Source organism: Nycticebus coucang, chromosome 22, assembly GCF_027406575.1.
Source record: "Nycticebus coucang isolate mNycCou1 chromosome 22, mNycCou1.pri, whole genome shotgun sequence".
NCBI classification, from domain to species: Eukaryota; Metazoa; Chordata; class Mammalia; order Primates; family Lorisidae; genus Nycticebus; species Nycticebus coucang.
The window spans coordinates 18943423-18961690 of NC_069801.1; the positions used below are offsets into that span (position 1 = coordinate 18943423).

Sequence of the window (18268 nt, forward strand, 5' to 3'; positions counted from 1 at the left end):
CATTAGCTAAGGAATTAACAGTGTTTTCCGATGTAGCATTTTACTGACATGGTTGTGAATTTTTGAGGGAGTTGGTTTGGGATAATAAACAGTCCTTTTACCGGCATCTTTGCAGTGCTATTTCTGGTGCTCTGCAGACTTCCTGGTGAACGGGCTGTGTTGGTCTCGAGCAATGTCAGATGTTCTCTTCCTGCACTCTGACCCCCGCTCCTTTCCTTACCCTGTTCCCTTCACCCAGTCTCTCCTTCTTAAATTCGGGGCATACACAAGGGAGTGAAAGATTTGTTCTATACCGATTTTTAGGAAAATTCTGTGTTGTCTTTGAGCTCAGGGATATCAACGGCCATTTCTTAAGTAGGATTAGAAATAGCATATTAAAAAGATATGTTTGGTTGTTTGCTTGTTCCCTGAAGAAATGTGTAAAACAGGATACGGAATATTAACAACAAATATATATATATTTTAATGGGAGGAGTTTATTTAACTCTTTGGAGACAGGTACACTTACAAGTTTCCCTATTTACGTTGCCTTATAAAGAGGAATACTGTATGATAGAACAAGAAATGGGTTTTACATTTCTTGTTTTTTGTTTTTTTGTTGTGGTTTTTGGCCGGGGCTGGGTTTGAACCCGCCACCTCCGGCATATGGGACCAGCGCCCTACTCCTTGAGCCACAGGTGCCGCCCGGGTTTTACATTTCATAAACCCATGACAGACTCTGTCTTTGTCCTGAGGCAGGATATATGTGTCCCCTAGGAATTGATCTTCTATCCAGCATAGCAGTTGTTACCCACATGTGGCTATTTAAATTTAAATTACAAGCACACACCGCATTATCCGTCAGACATTTCCATCAATGACTGACTGCATATATGACCTAAGATTATAATACCGTATATTTACTGTGCCTTTTCTATATTTAGATGTATAGATACCATTGTGTTACACTTGCCTATAGTATTCAATACGGTGACATGGTATACAAATTTTAGTCCAGGAGCCAAGTGTATGAAACCCATATACTTCTGGGTTTCGGTAAGTACATTCTATGATATTCATACAACATTGAAATATCCTGTAAGACCCATTTCACACAATGTGTCCCCATCATTAAGCAACATGTGACCATAATTAAAAATAAAATAATTCAGTTAGCCTCCCTACGGTCTCACTCTGTCACCCTGGGTAGAGTGCGGTGATGTCATAGCTCACAGCAACCTCAAACTCCTGGGCTCAAGCGTTCCTCTTGCCTCATCCTCCCAAGAAGCTGGGAGTATAGGCGCCCATTAGGATGCCCAGCTAGTTTTTTCTGTTTTTAGCAGAGGCGGAGTCTCACTCTTGATCAGGCTGGTCTTGAACTTCTGAGCTTAGGGTATCCACCTGCCTTAGCCTCCCAGAGTGCTAGGATTACATGTGTGAGCCACTGGACCCGGCCTGCTAGCCCCATTTTAAATACTACCTGGCCAGATGTTGTGAGTAGCTACCATATTGGACAATGGCAATATAGATCATCTCCATCAATCCTGAAAGTTCTTGTGGACATTGCTATGCTAGACTGGTCATTTTAAAGAAGAGATAGAGGCAAATGAAAGAGCAAAATAATGAAAACCCAGATTCCCACTCTTCCTTCCGCAGTGCAACTTTTCCTGTCTTCTTTTATCTTTCAGTAAAATTTAGAAAAAGAACTTTGAAAACTTAGTAAATGTGGAATGTAAACGTCTTAGCACAATAACTAAGAAAATGCCAGGAAGGCTATGCTAACCAGTGTGATGAGGAAAATGTGTCAAACGGTCTATGAAACTAGTGCATGGTGCTCCATGATCACATTAATGTACACAGCTATGATTTAATTAAAAAAAAAAAAAAAAAGAAAAGAAAAAGAACTTTGAGTATTATCATTTTGACTTTGTTTTTTAATATTTAATTCTGTTTTCCAGGCTGGCAGTGATGGTGAAAGCATAGGAAACTGCCCCTTTTCCCAGAGGCTCTTCATGATTCTTTGGCTCAAAGGAGTTGTGTTCAGTGTCACCACCGTTGACCTAAAAAGGTAAGAAAGACACAGTTGCAATTTGGGATCAATTTAAGTTGAGAGTATATACTTCAGTGTTTTTTTTTCCAGTATGATCTTCTCCCCTCACTTTAATGTCACATAAAGGATATATTGTGTTGTAGTTCTGCTGGTTTATGGACTTGACTTCTGTAAATATTATGAACAACTCACAATATCAGTATATCACGTATGACCACTCAGTCCTTTTAGGAACTTACTGTATGTTTAGCTTAAATCTCGTGAGCAGCTTCAGGGACTCAGTTTTAGTGTGGATGCAGTAAAATCCTGACCTTTCCAGGGTAAACATGGAACTATGAAGAATTTTCTAAGCAAACATGACCTTGGTCTCTAAAGTGCTAAACCTGTGACCTATATCATCTGGATCTTTAACCATGGAATTTTTAGGAGGCTGAATACTACTTTTCATTTAATTTATAATTTACTTGCCAGAGAATAAAAAGTAGTTTTCTATAATTCATTTCATTTCACTTATAAAACTGCTTTATAAAAGTAGTTTCTATAACATGTTTTTAATCCCATTTGGTTAAATATATTATAAAATAAGAGCAATTATCTGCAGGAGTTTGATTGTTTTTGTTAGTTTAGGAGTTGTTCGTATCTTTCTCCCTCACAGACCATAATGGAGAGGGCTGAGAAGAGCCCTAAGCTTCTCTTGTTCTTTAGCAAATAGGTCTGAGGTGAAGGACATATGTCTCTTTCCCCAAAAGATTTAAATCAAGCGTTAAGAATAGTTGTGCCAATGGGAAAATCTAGAACTTGGCAGTGGAAATGTACTCCTTTTGACACAAATGCACAGTACAGCTCACTACTTAATAAGCATATTGATTCATGAATTGTTTGTAGGAAAAAATATGGACAGGCTACACTTGATGTGTGGCAGAATTCACGTATGGTCTCCCTTTGTCAGCATCAGATACTGGGGTTATCTGAGAGCTGTCATGCCATTTCCAGCTCTAGGTTAGCATATTTGGATCTTTTTCAGTTCCTTAAAATTATTCCTACTGCCAGTGCATTTATTTGAAATTTTACAGACTTAAAACATTTATTTATTAAAAATAAGCTGTGAAATCTTACAGGGAATGCTTTAGTTATATATTTATATATATATTCCATGTAGAATTAAACTCTTGGGTATGGTAAGAGTTAAAACTTACAAGCTCTTGGGAAGACATTACCTAGTTTATGTTGGACAGAGCTCCTGTAAGAATAAGTCATGCAAGTTACCCTTCTATGACTGTTTGTTCCCTACATGCATTCACAAAGGAAGTCTTGCAACATAACTTCTAAAAATAGACCATGCTACCAGGCCCACACCCTTACTGTGTCCTAAAATACATGAATTTCTCCACTTCCATTTTTGGCTTGGAGCAAGTGAGTTGACTGCTGTGACTGCCATGCTTTGAAAAAGGCTTCTTTGAATTACTCAGAACAATGCTTGACTGTGGTACATACCAACCAGCAAGAGAGCCATAGCAATGGGAATCTAGGTCGGGAAAGGAAGGGAACCCATTGTGCTTAATTCAAAGTCATCTACTTCTTCTCATTTGTAGACTTACTTATAAAGGCGTTATTCTTATACATTGACTAATATTTCAAGATTTAGGTACGTATAAGTGTATATGTGGAAATGTGTGAAGTGTATATGTTGAGCATTTGTGTGTATGTGGAATACATACACATCCTAGATCACATACATACAATATGCAGATGTGTATTATGTGGCACATGGGAAATAGACATTCAGGACTTCATAACCAGAAAATGTCAGCGATGTATCTTTATTTCCCAGGGCTTTGTGTAGAATCAACGGTAGAGAGCACTTAAAATTGAAGCTTATATTTTTTGGTATTCTTTAGAAAGCTTAGATTTAAAAAATGGTCTTAGGGCAACTAAAGGCATGAAAATGAGTCTCTTTCACCCCCAACCCCTGGTCATCACCTTCTTCTTTACAGAGATAATGTGATTTTAGGTTTGATCTTTCTCCTGCCAGACCTTTTCTATGAGTTTACACACTTATAGTCTTGAGCAAAATTTCAAAGAGGAGGTATGCCAAGAGAGTGAACATGTGCTCAAAAAATAATGTATACTAAATTTTTCGCAGAGGAATAAAACATACTGTAATAAGTACCTTTGTAATATGTTTTTCATTTTAAAACATTAAATGTGACTATTTAGAAATCTGTGGGGGAGAAAATGCCTGTAGTGCTTATTTTTCTGCTTTTCTTGATAATTGCCTAGTTTCTTGGTGAAAAGTACTGATCCCAGACCAAACCAGTGGAGAACAATGAATGGTACACCACCGAGAACTATTTAGAAGCTCACTCTGTGCTCTGAAAAAATGATGGTTACATGACATTTCATCTATAAGAATAAGCCCATTTCTGGTTCTGGCACCGTATGACATGTTCTCTTTGAGTCTCAGTTGGTATTAATGACTGTGCTGGTCGTTCTCAGGTGCCTCTTGTGAACCTTTGAACAATCTCCCGTTAGCTTCCTGCCTGTGCAGCCTTGGTGCTGTAGCTTTCCAAACTTAATTTTCTGTTCATGCTGCAGTTGTATTAAAGAACTTGTAGATAAAAAAAATGCCCAGGCTTCAGAAAGACTTACATCAGTCACTATTTGAACAAAAGTTTCAGGTTAAGTGTAGGTGAAAATTTAAAAATTGGGGGTATAAAGATGCCATCAAATGGGGAGCAACCGTGGTGTAATAGAAAGTATCAAGGGTAGAGACCACTGGGACTGCAGGCAAGCTGCCTCATCTTCCTTGGGGAAAGTGGAACATTTCCTCACTGTCATCTAAATGCTAGATGCTGTTCGGGGCACCACTTCTTACTATTTTCAAACTATTTTCAGATCTTTTATTGACTAGAATTCATTGTTGTACCATACTTTCTGGTGGACAGGTTCATTGCAGTAATCACGGTCTTTAGGTGAAGACTTTTACCATCTTCATTATGCCTAGAAGTTCCTAACTCAGAGCTTAGCATTTGAGAGCACACTTGGACTTTAGTTAAATCTGTCAGTGCCACAGATGAGCTTGAGAGGTAGGCAAAGGGAAGGCAAAGAAGAAAAGTCTACCTATAAAGAGAGAGAAACACTGAGACGGTGACTGGGAGGTAACCGAGTGCAGCCCTATGTTGTCACACACCTGTTGGGATAAACTTCTCTGGTTTTGAAAAATGGGGATAAAAATGATAACTTTAAGCCAAGAGCTTTTTATTGTAAGGAGCTGTATCTGCTGCGTTATCAGTGAATAAAATCCTTTCTCTATGGCGTTCTCTGCAAGATAAATGTATTGGAGAAGACTGCTTATAGCGCCTGTGGCTCAGTCGGTAAGGCGCCGGCCCCATATGCCGAGGGTGGAGGGTTCAAACCCGGCCCCGGCCAAACTGCAACCAAAAAAAAAAAAAAAAATAGCCGGGCATTGTGGCGGGCGCCTGTAGTCCCAGCTACTTGGGAGGCTGAGGCAAGAGAATCGCTTAAGCCCAGGAGTTGGAGGTTGCTGTGAGCTGTGTGATGCCATGGCACTCTACCGAAGGCCATGAAGTGAGACTCTGTCTCTACAAAAAAAAAAAAAAGGAAATGTATGTTTCCATTCCCATTTCCACCTTCAACATTGAAACTGTCTCATTCTTTGCAGTGTCACTAGTGACTTCCTTCTGTTCCAAATGTAAACATACCATGTGTAATATATTATGTGAATCAGACCTACGCAGAGATTACCACCGTAAGGACAGAAAGCTTTGAACATTATTGTGAGAGTTTAAATTTTAACAATATTGATAGTATAAAATGTTATGATGGAACTGTGAAACCAATACTTCTGCATAGCTTAAAAGGCATTTGAAAACTCAGAAGAAAATCTGACTCCCCAGACAGAGTCTTCAGATTGTTTTATTTTCATTTTCATGCCTCTGTGGTTCCACCCTTCTGAAAACAGTCCTCAGTAGAATGAGAAATCATTTGCATTTCCAGGTAGATCTTCAGTAGCAGCTGCTTGAATGAGACATGACAGAGACTAAAGGGAAAGGCGGAGGTCCTGCCTCCAAAGAAATGACCCATTTCCTGCTGCTTGCCAGTCAGGAAAGCGCAGACTCCCATTTCTCTTCTTTTGTGAAGTTGACATGCACTACTGAAGCCCTTATTAGAACAGTCCTACACTTCAAGATGAATGTGTTTTATGAATGCGTTCTGAATCACACACATATCCTGTGTGTGTGTGAATTTGAGCGGGTGGGGGTGGGGAGAGGCAGGCAGAGAGGGAGAACTTCGCCACATGCCACATGTTTTTTTCAAGGTGATTTCAAAGGGGATCTCCTGTTGAGGCCACTAAGGATGGGACTAGAAAAATTATTAGTGAATATTTTTCTAAACCTCTTATCAGTATAATCTTACTTTTAAACTGTGTTTTTAAAATATGTTACAGAAGCTATATTTGAAGTCTTTTCAAGGGTGCTATTTTGTTTTATTTTTTTATTTTCACATATACACGTGTTAGGTTACCATTTTTTTTGCCTTCACAAAATTAAAAAGACTTGAAATTTAATAACAATAACAATGTTTAAGATAAGGACTAGAAACAAAAACCTTGTGAAGAATGAACGAACATAAATACATTCAGGAAAGGAATCAGACAATTGCCACATCGAAATATTGAGCAATAATAATAATAATGCAAAGAAAGTAACATTCACATTGTCAAATAAGAGTTTGTCTATTATAAAATGCTTTGACTCTGAGATTCAGTATGGAGTCATCAATTAACTTCTTACTATTTTTTTTAAGTATCAAAAAATAGACAACTAATATTTATAAATAAAAGTAAAAGATAATGTCAAAAAACAGATCATGCTAAATCTTATAGACAATAGAAATCTACTTGATTTTAAAATACTGTTCCACACATTGACATTACAGTAGACTGAGATTAGCAGTTTACCACATTTAAGCAAAATCTTTAAACTGGTTGGGGCAAACAGATAAATTTGGTAACTAGGAATCTTGGTGTATGAGTTTTGGTGAATCCCCAATTAATTCATTCATTTAGAGACTAAAATAGTCAAGCCAGAATATAGCAAATCTAGTAGTAAAGAATGATTAAGAGTAGGGCGCTGGTCACATATACCAGAGGTGGAGGGTTCAAACCCGGCCCCGGCCAAAAACTTCAACAACAACAACAACAACAACAAAAAAGAATGATCAACAGTAGTAAAGTATTTTGAAACAAAGGATTCTGTAGTGTTAACTGGTGGGGTTATTTTCTGATTATGTGCTTACATAGTGTCCAGTATTCTCTTGATATGTGCAAATTAATTTTATGCCTCGAAAATCAGCACCTTCAAAAAGGAATTCAATTTAAAAGGTAAGTTCTATGTACTTAATTTTTCTTTCTACATTTAGCAGGTCAATTTGTTACAGATAGGTCATCTTCAAGAGCCAGCCCCAATGTCCTATAGCTGTGCTTGTGCTCATTTTATACCATGCAGCTGGAACTGAACCACCGGCTCAGCTTCCTCCAGTTGTTGGAAGTGTACCGAATTAGTTCTTAATTGAAATTAAGCTACTTAAGTTGCTTAAAATAGTAGCTTTCTGTTTGGTGCCTGTAGCTCAGTGGGTAGGGTGCCAGTCACATACACTGAGGCTGGCAGGTTCGAGCCTGGCCCGGGCCTGCTAAACAACAATGACAACTGCAACCAAAAAAAAAAAAAAATTCAGCTCCTGTAAGGTTCCTCCTTTCCTCTTTCTGTTTCTTGTTTCTCTTTATTTGCTTTTCTTCATCTAGAAACAAAATGGGAGAGAACAGCATAACTTATTTCATCTAGAAGACTACTGTAATAAGGAAGGCTAGAAGTAAAAAACCCCAAAGCACTGAAGGGTATCTGCACCCCTATTTCAGGATATGAGTTCTGTGCAGTTATTAGCTTTTTCTTTTTTTTTTGGTGATTTTTTTGGCCAGGGCTGGGTTTGAACTCGCCACCTCCAGCATATGGGACCGGCGCCCTACTCCTTGAGCCACAGGCGCCGCCCAGTTGTTAGCTTTTTCTAAATATCACTTAAGAGAAATATTTGAGTTGCATGAATGAATTGTTGACTATTTATTGAAGGCCTTTTATGATGTAAGCAAAGGTGTCCTGAAATTTTTAGCCATTGCCTGTCGGTTCAGTTTCATTTATCTCAAACTGCAGTTCCTGCAGTGTTAAGTTGCTGTGAAACATCTGTAAAACGAGCCTCTTTGTGGGTCAAATAGAACACCTGAGTACCAGGTGAGGACTAGAAGTTAAAGGATCTTAGATTCCATTTGGTTGATAGGTAGCTTGTAATTGAATCACCTCACTGCTTAGAACATGTCCATTTATTCGAAGTCTACAAATTGGACTATTTACTAATCACCAATATTAATGGAAAATTGTTAATCAAATACCTGACTTCACTTCCCTTGGTTGTATGTATGCTTCTAAGTTAATCAGATTTCATTATTACTGATCAGTTAATGCTAGACAATCAATTACGAACCATCAGCTCTATTAAAGTTAACATTGGCAGTCTTATCTCTTGCATAATGCTTTATTTGTGACACTGAAAGTAATGACTTTCATTTGCATACTTTTAACTTTCACTTATATTGTTTGATTTGATCATTATAGGCAGAGCAAGTCTTTTTTCTCTCTTTTTTTTTTCAAATTAATATGAGGGTACAATTTTTAGTTTACATTGTTCTCCCTTCCAGGGTAAAGTTTCATTTCTAGAAGAGCCCCTCACCCAGGGGGCATGTTATACACCCTCACAAGGTGCATGATCCCGCCTCATGCCCTCCCTCCTTCTGCCAATTGTCCTCCCTCCCCTCCCCCATCCCCATACTAGACTATATTTGTGTTTTATTGTTCTTATGAGCATGTAATAGTTTATATATTGATTTCATATTAGTATGGAGTGCATTGGATATTTACTTTTCCATTCTTTTGATACTTTAGTGAGAGAAACGTATAGGCAGAGCAAGTCTTATCTCCCTACCCTGTTTTCCCGAAAGTAAGACATCCTCCGAAAATAAGACCCACTTACATGAAAGATAAGACGTCTCCTGAAAATAAGACCTAGCGCATCTTTGGGAGCACACCTTAAAATGGGGCACTGTCTTATTTTCGGGGAAACAGGGTAGTACAGATGAAGAAATCCAGACTCAGAGTAGGTGGTGTACTTAGTCATGTAGCTGATGAATGGCAGAGATATTTAATGTGAGACTTCTTTTTTTTTTTCTTTTTTTGAGACAAAGTCTCACTATGTCACTCTCAGTAGAGTCCTGTGGCATCACAGCTCACAGCAACCTCCAACTCTTGGGCTTCAGCGATTCTCTTGCCCCAGCCCCTCCAGTAGCTGGGTCTACATGCGCCCACCACACCACCTGGCTATTTTTGGGTTGCAGTTATCATTGTCGTTTGGCAGGCCCGGGCCGGGCTCGAACACACCAGCTTCGGTGTATGTGGTCGGTGTCCTACTCACTGAGCTATGGGCGCCGAGCCTAATGTGAGACTTTTAATTCAGAAAAATTTAATTCAGTCTTTGGTTCCTTGTTCTCTACTATGCTAGCCTTATCCCTCCTTTAATAAATATTTGTGTTTGGATAGCTTAAAAGCTTTAAAAATTATTGATAGATGTAATAGCTATCCTTCCTGCCCCCATTATTTTAAAACATTGGGACCTTTCTTTCCCTTTATGTGATTCTACTGTATTCACGAAAAAATATGAAAGACAGACTTATATTATGACTTTACACTTAGGCCTTTAATTGACTATTTGTTATAAAAATGTTGGTGGATTTTTTTTTTTTTTTTTTTAAGAGACAGAGTTTCACTTTGTTGCCCTCGGTAGAGTGCAGTGGCATCACAGCTCACAGCAACCTCCAGCTCCTGGCCTTATGCGATTCTCTTGCCTCAGCCTCCCAAGTAGCTGGGACCACAGGCGCTCACCACAAGGCCCAGCTATTTTTTTGTTGCAGTTTGCCCGGGGCTGGTTTGAACCCACCACCCTAGGTATAGGGGGCCGGCCTTACCCACTGGGCACAGGTGCCGCTCGGATTTTTTTTTAATGACTTTGGAATGAGAAAATTGTTTTCCAGGTGATCAGGATTCGTGTATGAGAAGATTAAAAGAACTTTCTTACTCATCACTGGCATAACCCCATCGGAGACGTGTGTGTTGTTTGTTCTCTTTTTCTGGCGTATTTCATACAAATCTTATTAGCCCTGCTTGCTTTGAGATACTGTTCTTTCTGTTTTTTTTTTTTTTTATTGTTGTTTGTTTAACTTCTTAAACTTTACAATGTTAAGATTTGAAAATAAATATATAAATCCTGAACTGTTAGGGTTTCTAGATTATTGAGTATATACAAGATCTTCCTGAGTTGAGGAGGAACCAGTGTGAATTGTGAGTGGAGAATATGACTGGATGACTTGACTAGAGATGACTGTGGTCCTAGGACATGCTGGACCCTGTAATGTGCAGAGAAGAACAGGTGGTCTGGATGATGAGTAAAAAGGAATAACCAAAAGGAACCAATGAAATTAAGATTAGAAGAGGGTGGCTTGGGCGGCGCCTGTGGCTCAGTCGGTAAGGCATTGGCCCCATATACTGAGGGTGGTGGGTTCAAACCCGGCCCCGGCTGAACTGCAACCAAAAAAAAAAAAAAAAAGAGGGTGGCTTGAGGCCAGGAGATCAGGATGCGCCTGGGCAAGAGTGAGACCTTGTCTGTTTGAAAAAAATTAAAAAATTAGCTGGGTGTAGTCCCAGCTACTTGGGAGGCTGAGGCAGGAGGATTGCTTGAGCTCAGGAATTTAAGGTTGTAGTGAGCTATGATGATACCCTAGCTCGGGCAGCAGAACAAAACCTGTATCAAGAAAGGAAAAATATAAAAAGAATCAGAGTTGAAAATCAAGTCAGATTTTTACCTAAAAAGTCCCTCTTTTGGAACTTAGGTTCTTACAGAAGATGAGAGATATGTCTTATTTTTCTTTGATTTGAAAAAGAGATAGATTCTAGAACTTAGGTAAAAGGAAGGCTTCAAGTAAGAAAAGAGGGTTAATCAGATGACAAGCCTTTGGAAAGGAGTCATGGAAAGAGGAGGTACTCTCTAAACCTAAAGTGAAAGATGGAACCAGAGTGGGAATATGAATGAGTAAGACCAGGGGAAATTGAAAGCCTGGGCTCAGTGTAGATTTTGGAGTTTACAATTGAAAATTCTTTTTTTTTTTTTTTTGTAGAGACAGAGTCTCACTGTACCGCCCTTGGTAGAGTGCCGTGGCGTCACACGGCTCACAGCAACCTCTAACTCTTGGGCCTACACGATTCTCTTGCCTCAGCCTCCCAAGCAGCTGGGACTACAGGCGCCCGCCACAACGCCCGGCTATTTTTTGGTTGCAGTTTGGCCGGGGCTGGGTTTGAACCCGCCACCCTCGGTATATGGGGCCGGCGCCCTACTCACTGAGCCACAGGCGCCGCCCTCTAAAGTATCTTTTTATCTTTGGCTGGATTGTTCAGATCACAATCCAAATAATTTCTACTTATATTTGGTTGTTACATCACCTATATTTTTCTAAATCTACAACAGCCCCCCCACTTACGGCTTTTTTCCTCATTCCACCGACTTGTAAAAATCTAGTCACTTGAACTGTAGATTGTCTCAAAGCCAGAATTTAGCTGATTACATCCTTGTGGTATCACATAACTTTGTCTTCCAGCAGCCCCATTACTTGTAAATGAACTTTTTGGTCTTGGCACCCCTTTGTACTCTTAAATTATTGAATACCTCAAAGAATTTTCAGTTATGTGAGTTACATCTACCAATTTTACTGTGTTAGAAATTAAAGCCGATGGCCGGGCACGGTGGCTCACACCTGTAATCCTAGCACTCTCGGAGGCTGAGGCAGGTGGATTGCCTAAACTGAGGAGTTTGAGACCAGCCTGAGCAAGAGTAAGACTGTGTTTCTAAAAATAGCCAGGGATTGTGGCAGGCACCTGTAGTCCCAGCTACTCAGGTGGCTGATGCAAAAGGAATGCTTGAGCCCAAGAGACTGAGGTTGCTGTGAGCTATGATGCCATGGTATTCTATCCAAATAAATAATAATTAAAAAAAAAATTAAAGCTGAGAAACTAAAAAATATTTATTTACTAATTCAATGAAATGGAACAATAACGAACCTATTACTTGTTATAAAAAGATACTTTAAAAGGAAAATAGCTATATTTCCCAAAACAAGAAAACCAGAGACATGGCCTTGTTTTATATTTTTGCACATCTTCCATGTCTGCCGTAATAGACTAGGCTTCTGTATTCATTACCTTTGAAATCATGTGCCAGGTAGCTACGTAAATTTGGGAAATTCCAATGTATGTACATGAGAGAATGTGAAAAAGGCAGATGATGTCTTAGTGTTATGAGAATTGTTTTGACTCTGTGGACCATCTAGTCAAAGGGTCGTCTGGATCACAATTTGAGAAACAGCTGCCCCAGGGGCTTGATTAGGTTCATGGTCAACTTTTTTTTTTTTTTTTTGTAGAGACAGAGTCTCACTTCATGGCCCTCGGTAGAGTGTCATGGCCTCACACAGCTCACAGCAACCTCCAACTCCTGGGCTTAAGCGATTCTCTTGCCTCAGCCTCCCAAGCAGCTGGGACTACAGGCGCCCGCCACAACATGGTCAACTTTTTTTTTGGTGGGAATACTTCATGATGCTATACGCTTCATATTTTATCATTAGGAGGCACCCCATATCTGGTCATCTCACTTATTGATTCTAAAATTCATTGGCAGGCTTGGGGGAACCATTGTGCTTTTTGAATAACCACACTAGGTTTGGCTAGAAGTCCAGTACGCTCTCCAGTGCAACATGAACTGGCTCATTTTGCCTTTTTTTTTTGAGACACAGTCTCACTATGTTGCCCTTGGTAGAGTGCTGTGGCATCATAGCTCACAGCAACCTCAAACTCTTGGGCTTAAGCAATTCTCTTGCCTCAGTCTCCCAAATAGCTGGGTACCCACCACAATGCCTGGCTATTTTTTGGTTGTAGTTGTCATTGTTGTTTGGCAGGTCTGGGCTGGGTTCAAACCTGCCAGCTCCAGTGTATGTGGCCAGGGCCCTAGCTGCTGAGCTACAGGTGCCAAGCCTCATTTTCCCTTTTACAAAAGTTTATTTTTTTGGGGGGTGAGGGAAAGGCAGTCTTGTTGTCACTCCAGCTAGAGTGCAGTGGTATCATCACACCTCACTGCATCCTCACTCTTAGGCCCAAGAGATCCTACTGCCTCAGCCTCCTAAGTAATTGGGACTGTAGACATGTACCAATGTGCCTGGCTACTTTTTTCTGTTTTTTTTTTTTGCAGAGACAGAGTCTCAGGCTAATCTCGAACTCCTGGCCTCAAGCGATCCTCCTGCCTCAGCCTCTCAGAGTTCTAGGGTTATAGATTATAGAGGCCCACAGCCGGCCCTCATTTTGCTTTTTAACCGAGTAGTAACAATATTTCTTGCTATTATTGTAAGCATAATAATTTTTACCATTTTAACAGTGTTATGTAGTATTTTCAGTTTTTCCTGATTAATAGGAGGAAGGTTGTTTAGTTTTGAATTCCTTTGAAAATTGTGCTATTTAATATTTTCCCCATGTATTCACTTGTCTATAAATATCTCTTATCAGTTTCTTTTGATGCATACCTGCTTGATTTCTGATGACTTTTTGAACAAAGCCTTAGGTAATACAGGTTTCAAGCCTTTGTGACTCACTATATATTTTGTTGCCTTTTGCCTTTGGTGATGCTATCTTTAATAGACTGAAGTTATTTTGATACATAATCTGCTGATCTTTTTCCTTATTAAGTTTGGACTTTATGAAAATGAAAAAGAGGTAATGCCAGACTTTTAAATCTTACAGTTGAAAATGATTGCGGGAATCAACTGCTCTTTTTTTATTTTGCCAAAATAATGAAGTCCTGGAGAAGTTATGATTTACCCATCTTTGCATAATTAGTTGGTGTAAGAGTTTAGACCAGAGACTGACTTCCTAGTTGTTCCCCCTCCTCTTCGTCCTACCACCATTTCCAATAAGCACCATAGTTAAATTTGGAATAAGAATGAAGAACTTTGTTTTTTGGTTAAAAAATCAAAGACTTAATTCTTAGCATAAATTATGTAGACTGGAATACTGTTAATTCATGGTAAGAATTATAATAGCTAAGTAATTAAATTAATTCTTAAGAATTACTTAATTACTTAAGAATTATAATAAAGTAATTAAATCAATTACTTAATTCTTACCATAAATTATGTAGACTAGAATGCTGTTGGAGCTATTATACTGGAAAAAATACTGTTTCTCATTCGTTTTTATAGGCTTTAAAATGTAGAACCACTCTGAGAATTTAATGTATTGTTGCCTTTTTAGTTAGGTTAAAAAGTAATCTGATTTTGACCACTGTTTTGCCTAACAGGAAGCCTGCAGACCTGCAGAACTTGGCTCCCGGGACCCACCCACCATTTATAACTTTCAACAGTGAAGTTAAAACGGATGTAAATAAGATTGAGGAATTTCTTGAAGAAGTCTTATGCCCTCCCAAGTGAGTATTAAAGAAAATACATATGGAAATACTGCCACCTCTCTGAAGCTTTGTCTTATGTGTCCTCAGAGACCTTTCTTCTGATGTTATTTAAATTAAATTCTCACAGCATTAATTGGATCAACTAGGACTCCCTTCTCAGTTTCTTACAGTTATTGCTATAGTTATGAAAGTTATTTCTGGCTAGGTCAATAAGCCATACTAAAAAGGCGGGACTCTGTGCTGTAGGTCAGGAAAGACTGGTTATTTGCAGGCTGTGGACCCCAAACTGAGAGAGAAGTTTAGGCAGAAGAAGGGCTGGAGGAGGACACACTCCCGCTGGAGGCGGCCCGAGTGTCTGAGCAGCAGTGGGGAGCAAGTTGCTGTGGGATTTGCTCTCAGTCCATTTTAAAGGTAACTTTCTAAAGATACGATTCAAGGGAATTGACTTTTCAGACTGTGTCCCTGGGTTTCAGAGTTTTTATTGACTTAATTTCTTGAGGTGTTCCAGATATCCAGGTCTTGCCAATACTGTAATGAAAATTACCTAAATTGCAAATAGGCAGTTTTGCATCGCATTATAATCCTGACATAGGTTCAATGCATTAGGCTTTTCTAGTTTCATTATCCTGCAAATGGATGTTTCTTTTCCTCTGACCCAAACCTTTCTTGCTAGTTAACTTGACGTTTACTCTCCTCCACACGGAGATATATTTACAAGGAATGGGATTATTGGGTTAGAGGGTTCTAAATTACAGGGGCTCCCCTCCTCTTGGTTCCGCCCACCAGCCTCTGAGCAGGCTATGGCTGTGCCCCCGACTCCGACGTATGCTGATCTTGGCAAGTCTGCCAGGGATGTCTTCACCCAGGGCTGTGGATTTGGCTTAATAAAACTTGATTTAGGAACAATCTGAGAATGGATTGGAATTTACAAGCTCAGGCTCAGCCAACACTGAGACCACCAAAGCGAAAAGCAGTCTGGACCCAATATGGCTTGATGTTGCTGGAGAAGCGGAACACTTGGACTATGAGGCCCTCCATGCGGGGTACTCTGGTGCTGGGTTATGAGGGCTGGCTGGCCACCAGATGAATTTTGAGACAGCAAAGTCCCAAGTGACCCAAAGTACTTTGCAGTTGGCTATAAGACCAGTGAATTCCAGCTTCACACTAATATGAATGATAGGACAGAGTTTGGTGGCTCCATTTACTGGAAGGTGAACAAGAAGTTGGAGACCTCTGTCAATCTTACGTGAACAGCAGGAGACATTAACACTTGCTTTGGAATAGCAGCAAAGTGCCAGCTCGACCCTGACACCTGCTTCTCAGCTAAAGTGCACAACTCCAGTCTGATAGGTTAGGATACATTTAGACCCTAAAGTCAGGTATCAAACTGACACTGTCAGCTCTGCTGGGTGGCAAGAATGTCAATGCAAGTGGCCACAAGCTTGGTCTAGGATCGGGATTTCAAGTATAAATGAATACTGTACACTGGTTTAATTTTAAACTATTTTGCAGCATAGCTACCTTCAGAATCTAGTGTAATCTTTTTTTTTTTTTTTTGCATTTTTTGGCCAGGGCCGGATTTGAACCTGCCACCTCTGGTATATGGGGCTGGCGCCCTACTCCTTTGAGCTACAGGCGCCACCCTTAGTGTAATCTTTTAATGTCGTATATCTGGGATGCAAGTATTGCTCAATATTGTGTTAGACCTCCAGGTTAAAGATGATTCAGCTTTAAACTGTTACCCTTTCAGGCTCGGCGGCTGTGGTCAGGGCGCTGGCCACATGCACCGGGGCTGGTGGGTTCAAATCCAGCCCAGGTCTGCCGAAAATCAATGACAGCAAAAAAATAGCCAGGTGTTGTGGCGGGTGCCTGTAGTCCCAGCTACTGGGAGGCTGAGGCAAGAGAATCACTTAAGCCCAAGAGTTTGAGGTTGCTGTGAGCTGTGATATCATGGCACTCTACTGAGCGCGACTTAGTGAAACCCTGTCTCCAAAAAAAAAAAAAAGGAAAGGTGTTACCCTTTCAGAGGTACGGAAGAAACTTGATTCCAAAAAAAGATCTCAGCTGTAGACTTGAGGGGAACTTGGTGGCTTCTTTAGAGATGCCAGGTTTCTTTTTTATCTAGCAATGGCTGCAAGTGAAAGCTGCTTATGTGTAGATGCTTTGTAAATTCATACTGAGTAAATGAATGAAATTGTGACTTCTTGAATTGAACCTTGGTTTCCTAACCAATGAGAGGCTTATTGCTTGATGATATGTACAAACTCACCCCAAAGGGACTTTTTTAGACAAATCTTCATGACCTGTTTCCCACTCAGTCTATCTTCACTTCTTTTACACCAAAAGGTCTGCAAGGTGTGGTAGCTGTGGTAGCTGTTTCTTTCGTGCCATTTTGGGATGGAGAGAGCGGATGTGGTGAAGCCAATAATTCAGGACTTAATTCCTTCTTGTGTTGTGGTTTTTCGCTCTTGCACCGGAGTATGGAATAGCTTCTAGGATCCCTAGCTATAACCTGGGAAGTCTGAGTGATTGTAATCACGTGGTAACAACACTTTAGTCCAGTCTAAACTGGACTTCTGTTGTATTCTCACCACTCAATTTATTTTTTTTTTTTAGCGGTTTAATGGGTATATTTTAGAGTCTTCCATTTTGTGTGGAATTAGATCCTCCGCCTTCAAATTCTGTAATTAACATTGCTTAAAATAAAACTTGAATAAAATATTGGAAAAACAATAAAACAATTACAGGCATACCTCGGAGACATTACAGGCGTGTTCTAGACCACTGCAATACCATGAGTATCACAATGGAGTGAGTGACACAAACTTTTTGCTTTCTCAGTGCCTATAAATTTATCTTTATCCTGTCTGTAGTCTATTAAGTGTGCAGTAACAATATGTCTAAAAAATACTTTATTCCTAGAAAATTATCTGAATCTCCAGGGAGTCATCATCTTTTAGATGGTGAAGGGTTCTGCCTTGGTGTTGATGGTTACTGATTGATCAGGGAGGTTGGGTTGCCTTCCTTCTGTGCTTAATCATTTCTAGCTTTCAATTTAAAGTGACAAGACAGGGGCAGCACCTGTGGCTCAGTGAGTAGGGCACCGGCCTCATATACCGAGGGTGGTGGGTTCAAACCCAGCCCCAGCCAAACTGCAACAAAAAATAGCCAAGCATTGTGGCGGGCGCCTGTAGTCCCAGCTACTTGGGAGGCTGAGGCAAGAGAATCACCTAAGCCCAGGAGTTGGAGGTTGCTGTGAGCTGTGTGACGCCACGGCACTCTATCGAGGGCGGCAAAGTGAAACTCTGTCTTGAAAAAAGGAAAAAAAAAGTGACAAAACTTGTGAATCCTCCTTCACTTGAACACTTAATGCCCTCATAGGGTTGTTAATTGGCCTAATTTCAATATTGTGTCTCTGGGACTAGAGAGGCTTGAAGAGAGGGAAAGAGACACGGGAACAGCGGATCAATGGATCACTGCTCATTCCAGAGCAGAAGAGTCATTTTGAATAGTCTTTCTTTTGGGGACCCAGTGAAGTGGCTGAAGCCTGTTGTGCAGGGTTGGGGAAGGCAGCAGGAAGGCTGCTAGAAGTATGCTTACAATGAGCCCATCATTCTG

At 40.1% G+C, this 18268-nt stretch overlaps 1 protein-coding gene and 1 pseudogene across 1 annotated transcript in view; both read left to right on the top strand.

The window, feature by feature from the left end:
- Positions 1–18268, top strand: part of CLIC4 (chloride intracellular channel 4) — an 86876-nt gene that overhangs the window by 44247 nt on the left and 24361 nt on the right. The window contains exons 2-3 of the mRNA XM_053576133.1: positions 1938–2047; positions 14543–14668. Coding sequence (XP_053432108.1) covers positions 1938–2047; positions 14543–14668 — 236 coding nt within the window. The remainder of the gene's footprint in view (positions 1–1937; positions 2048–14542; positions 14669–18268) is intronic.
- On the top strand, positions 14699–17785 carry LOC128574982 (voltage-dependent anion-selective channel protein 1-like; annotated as a pseudogene).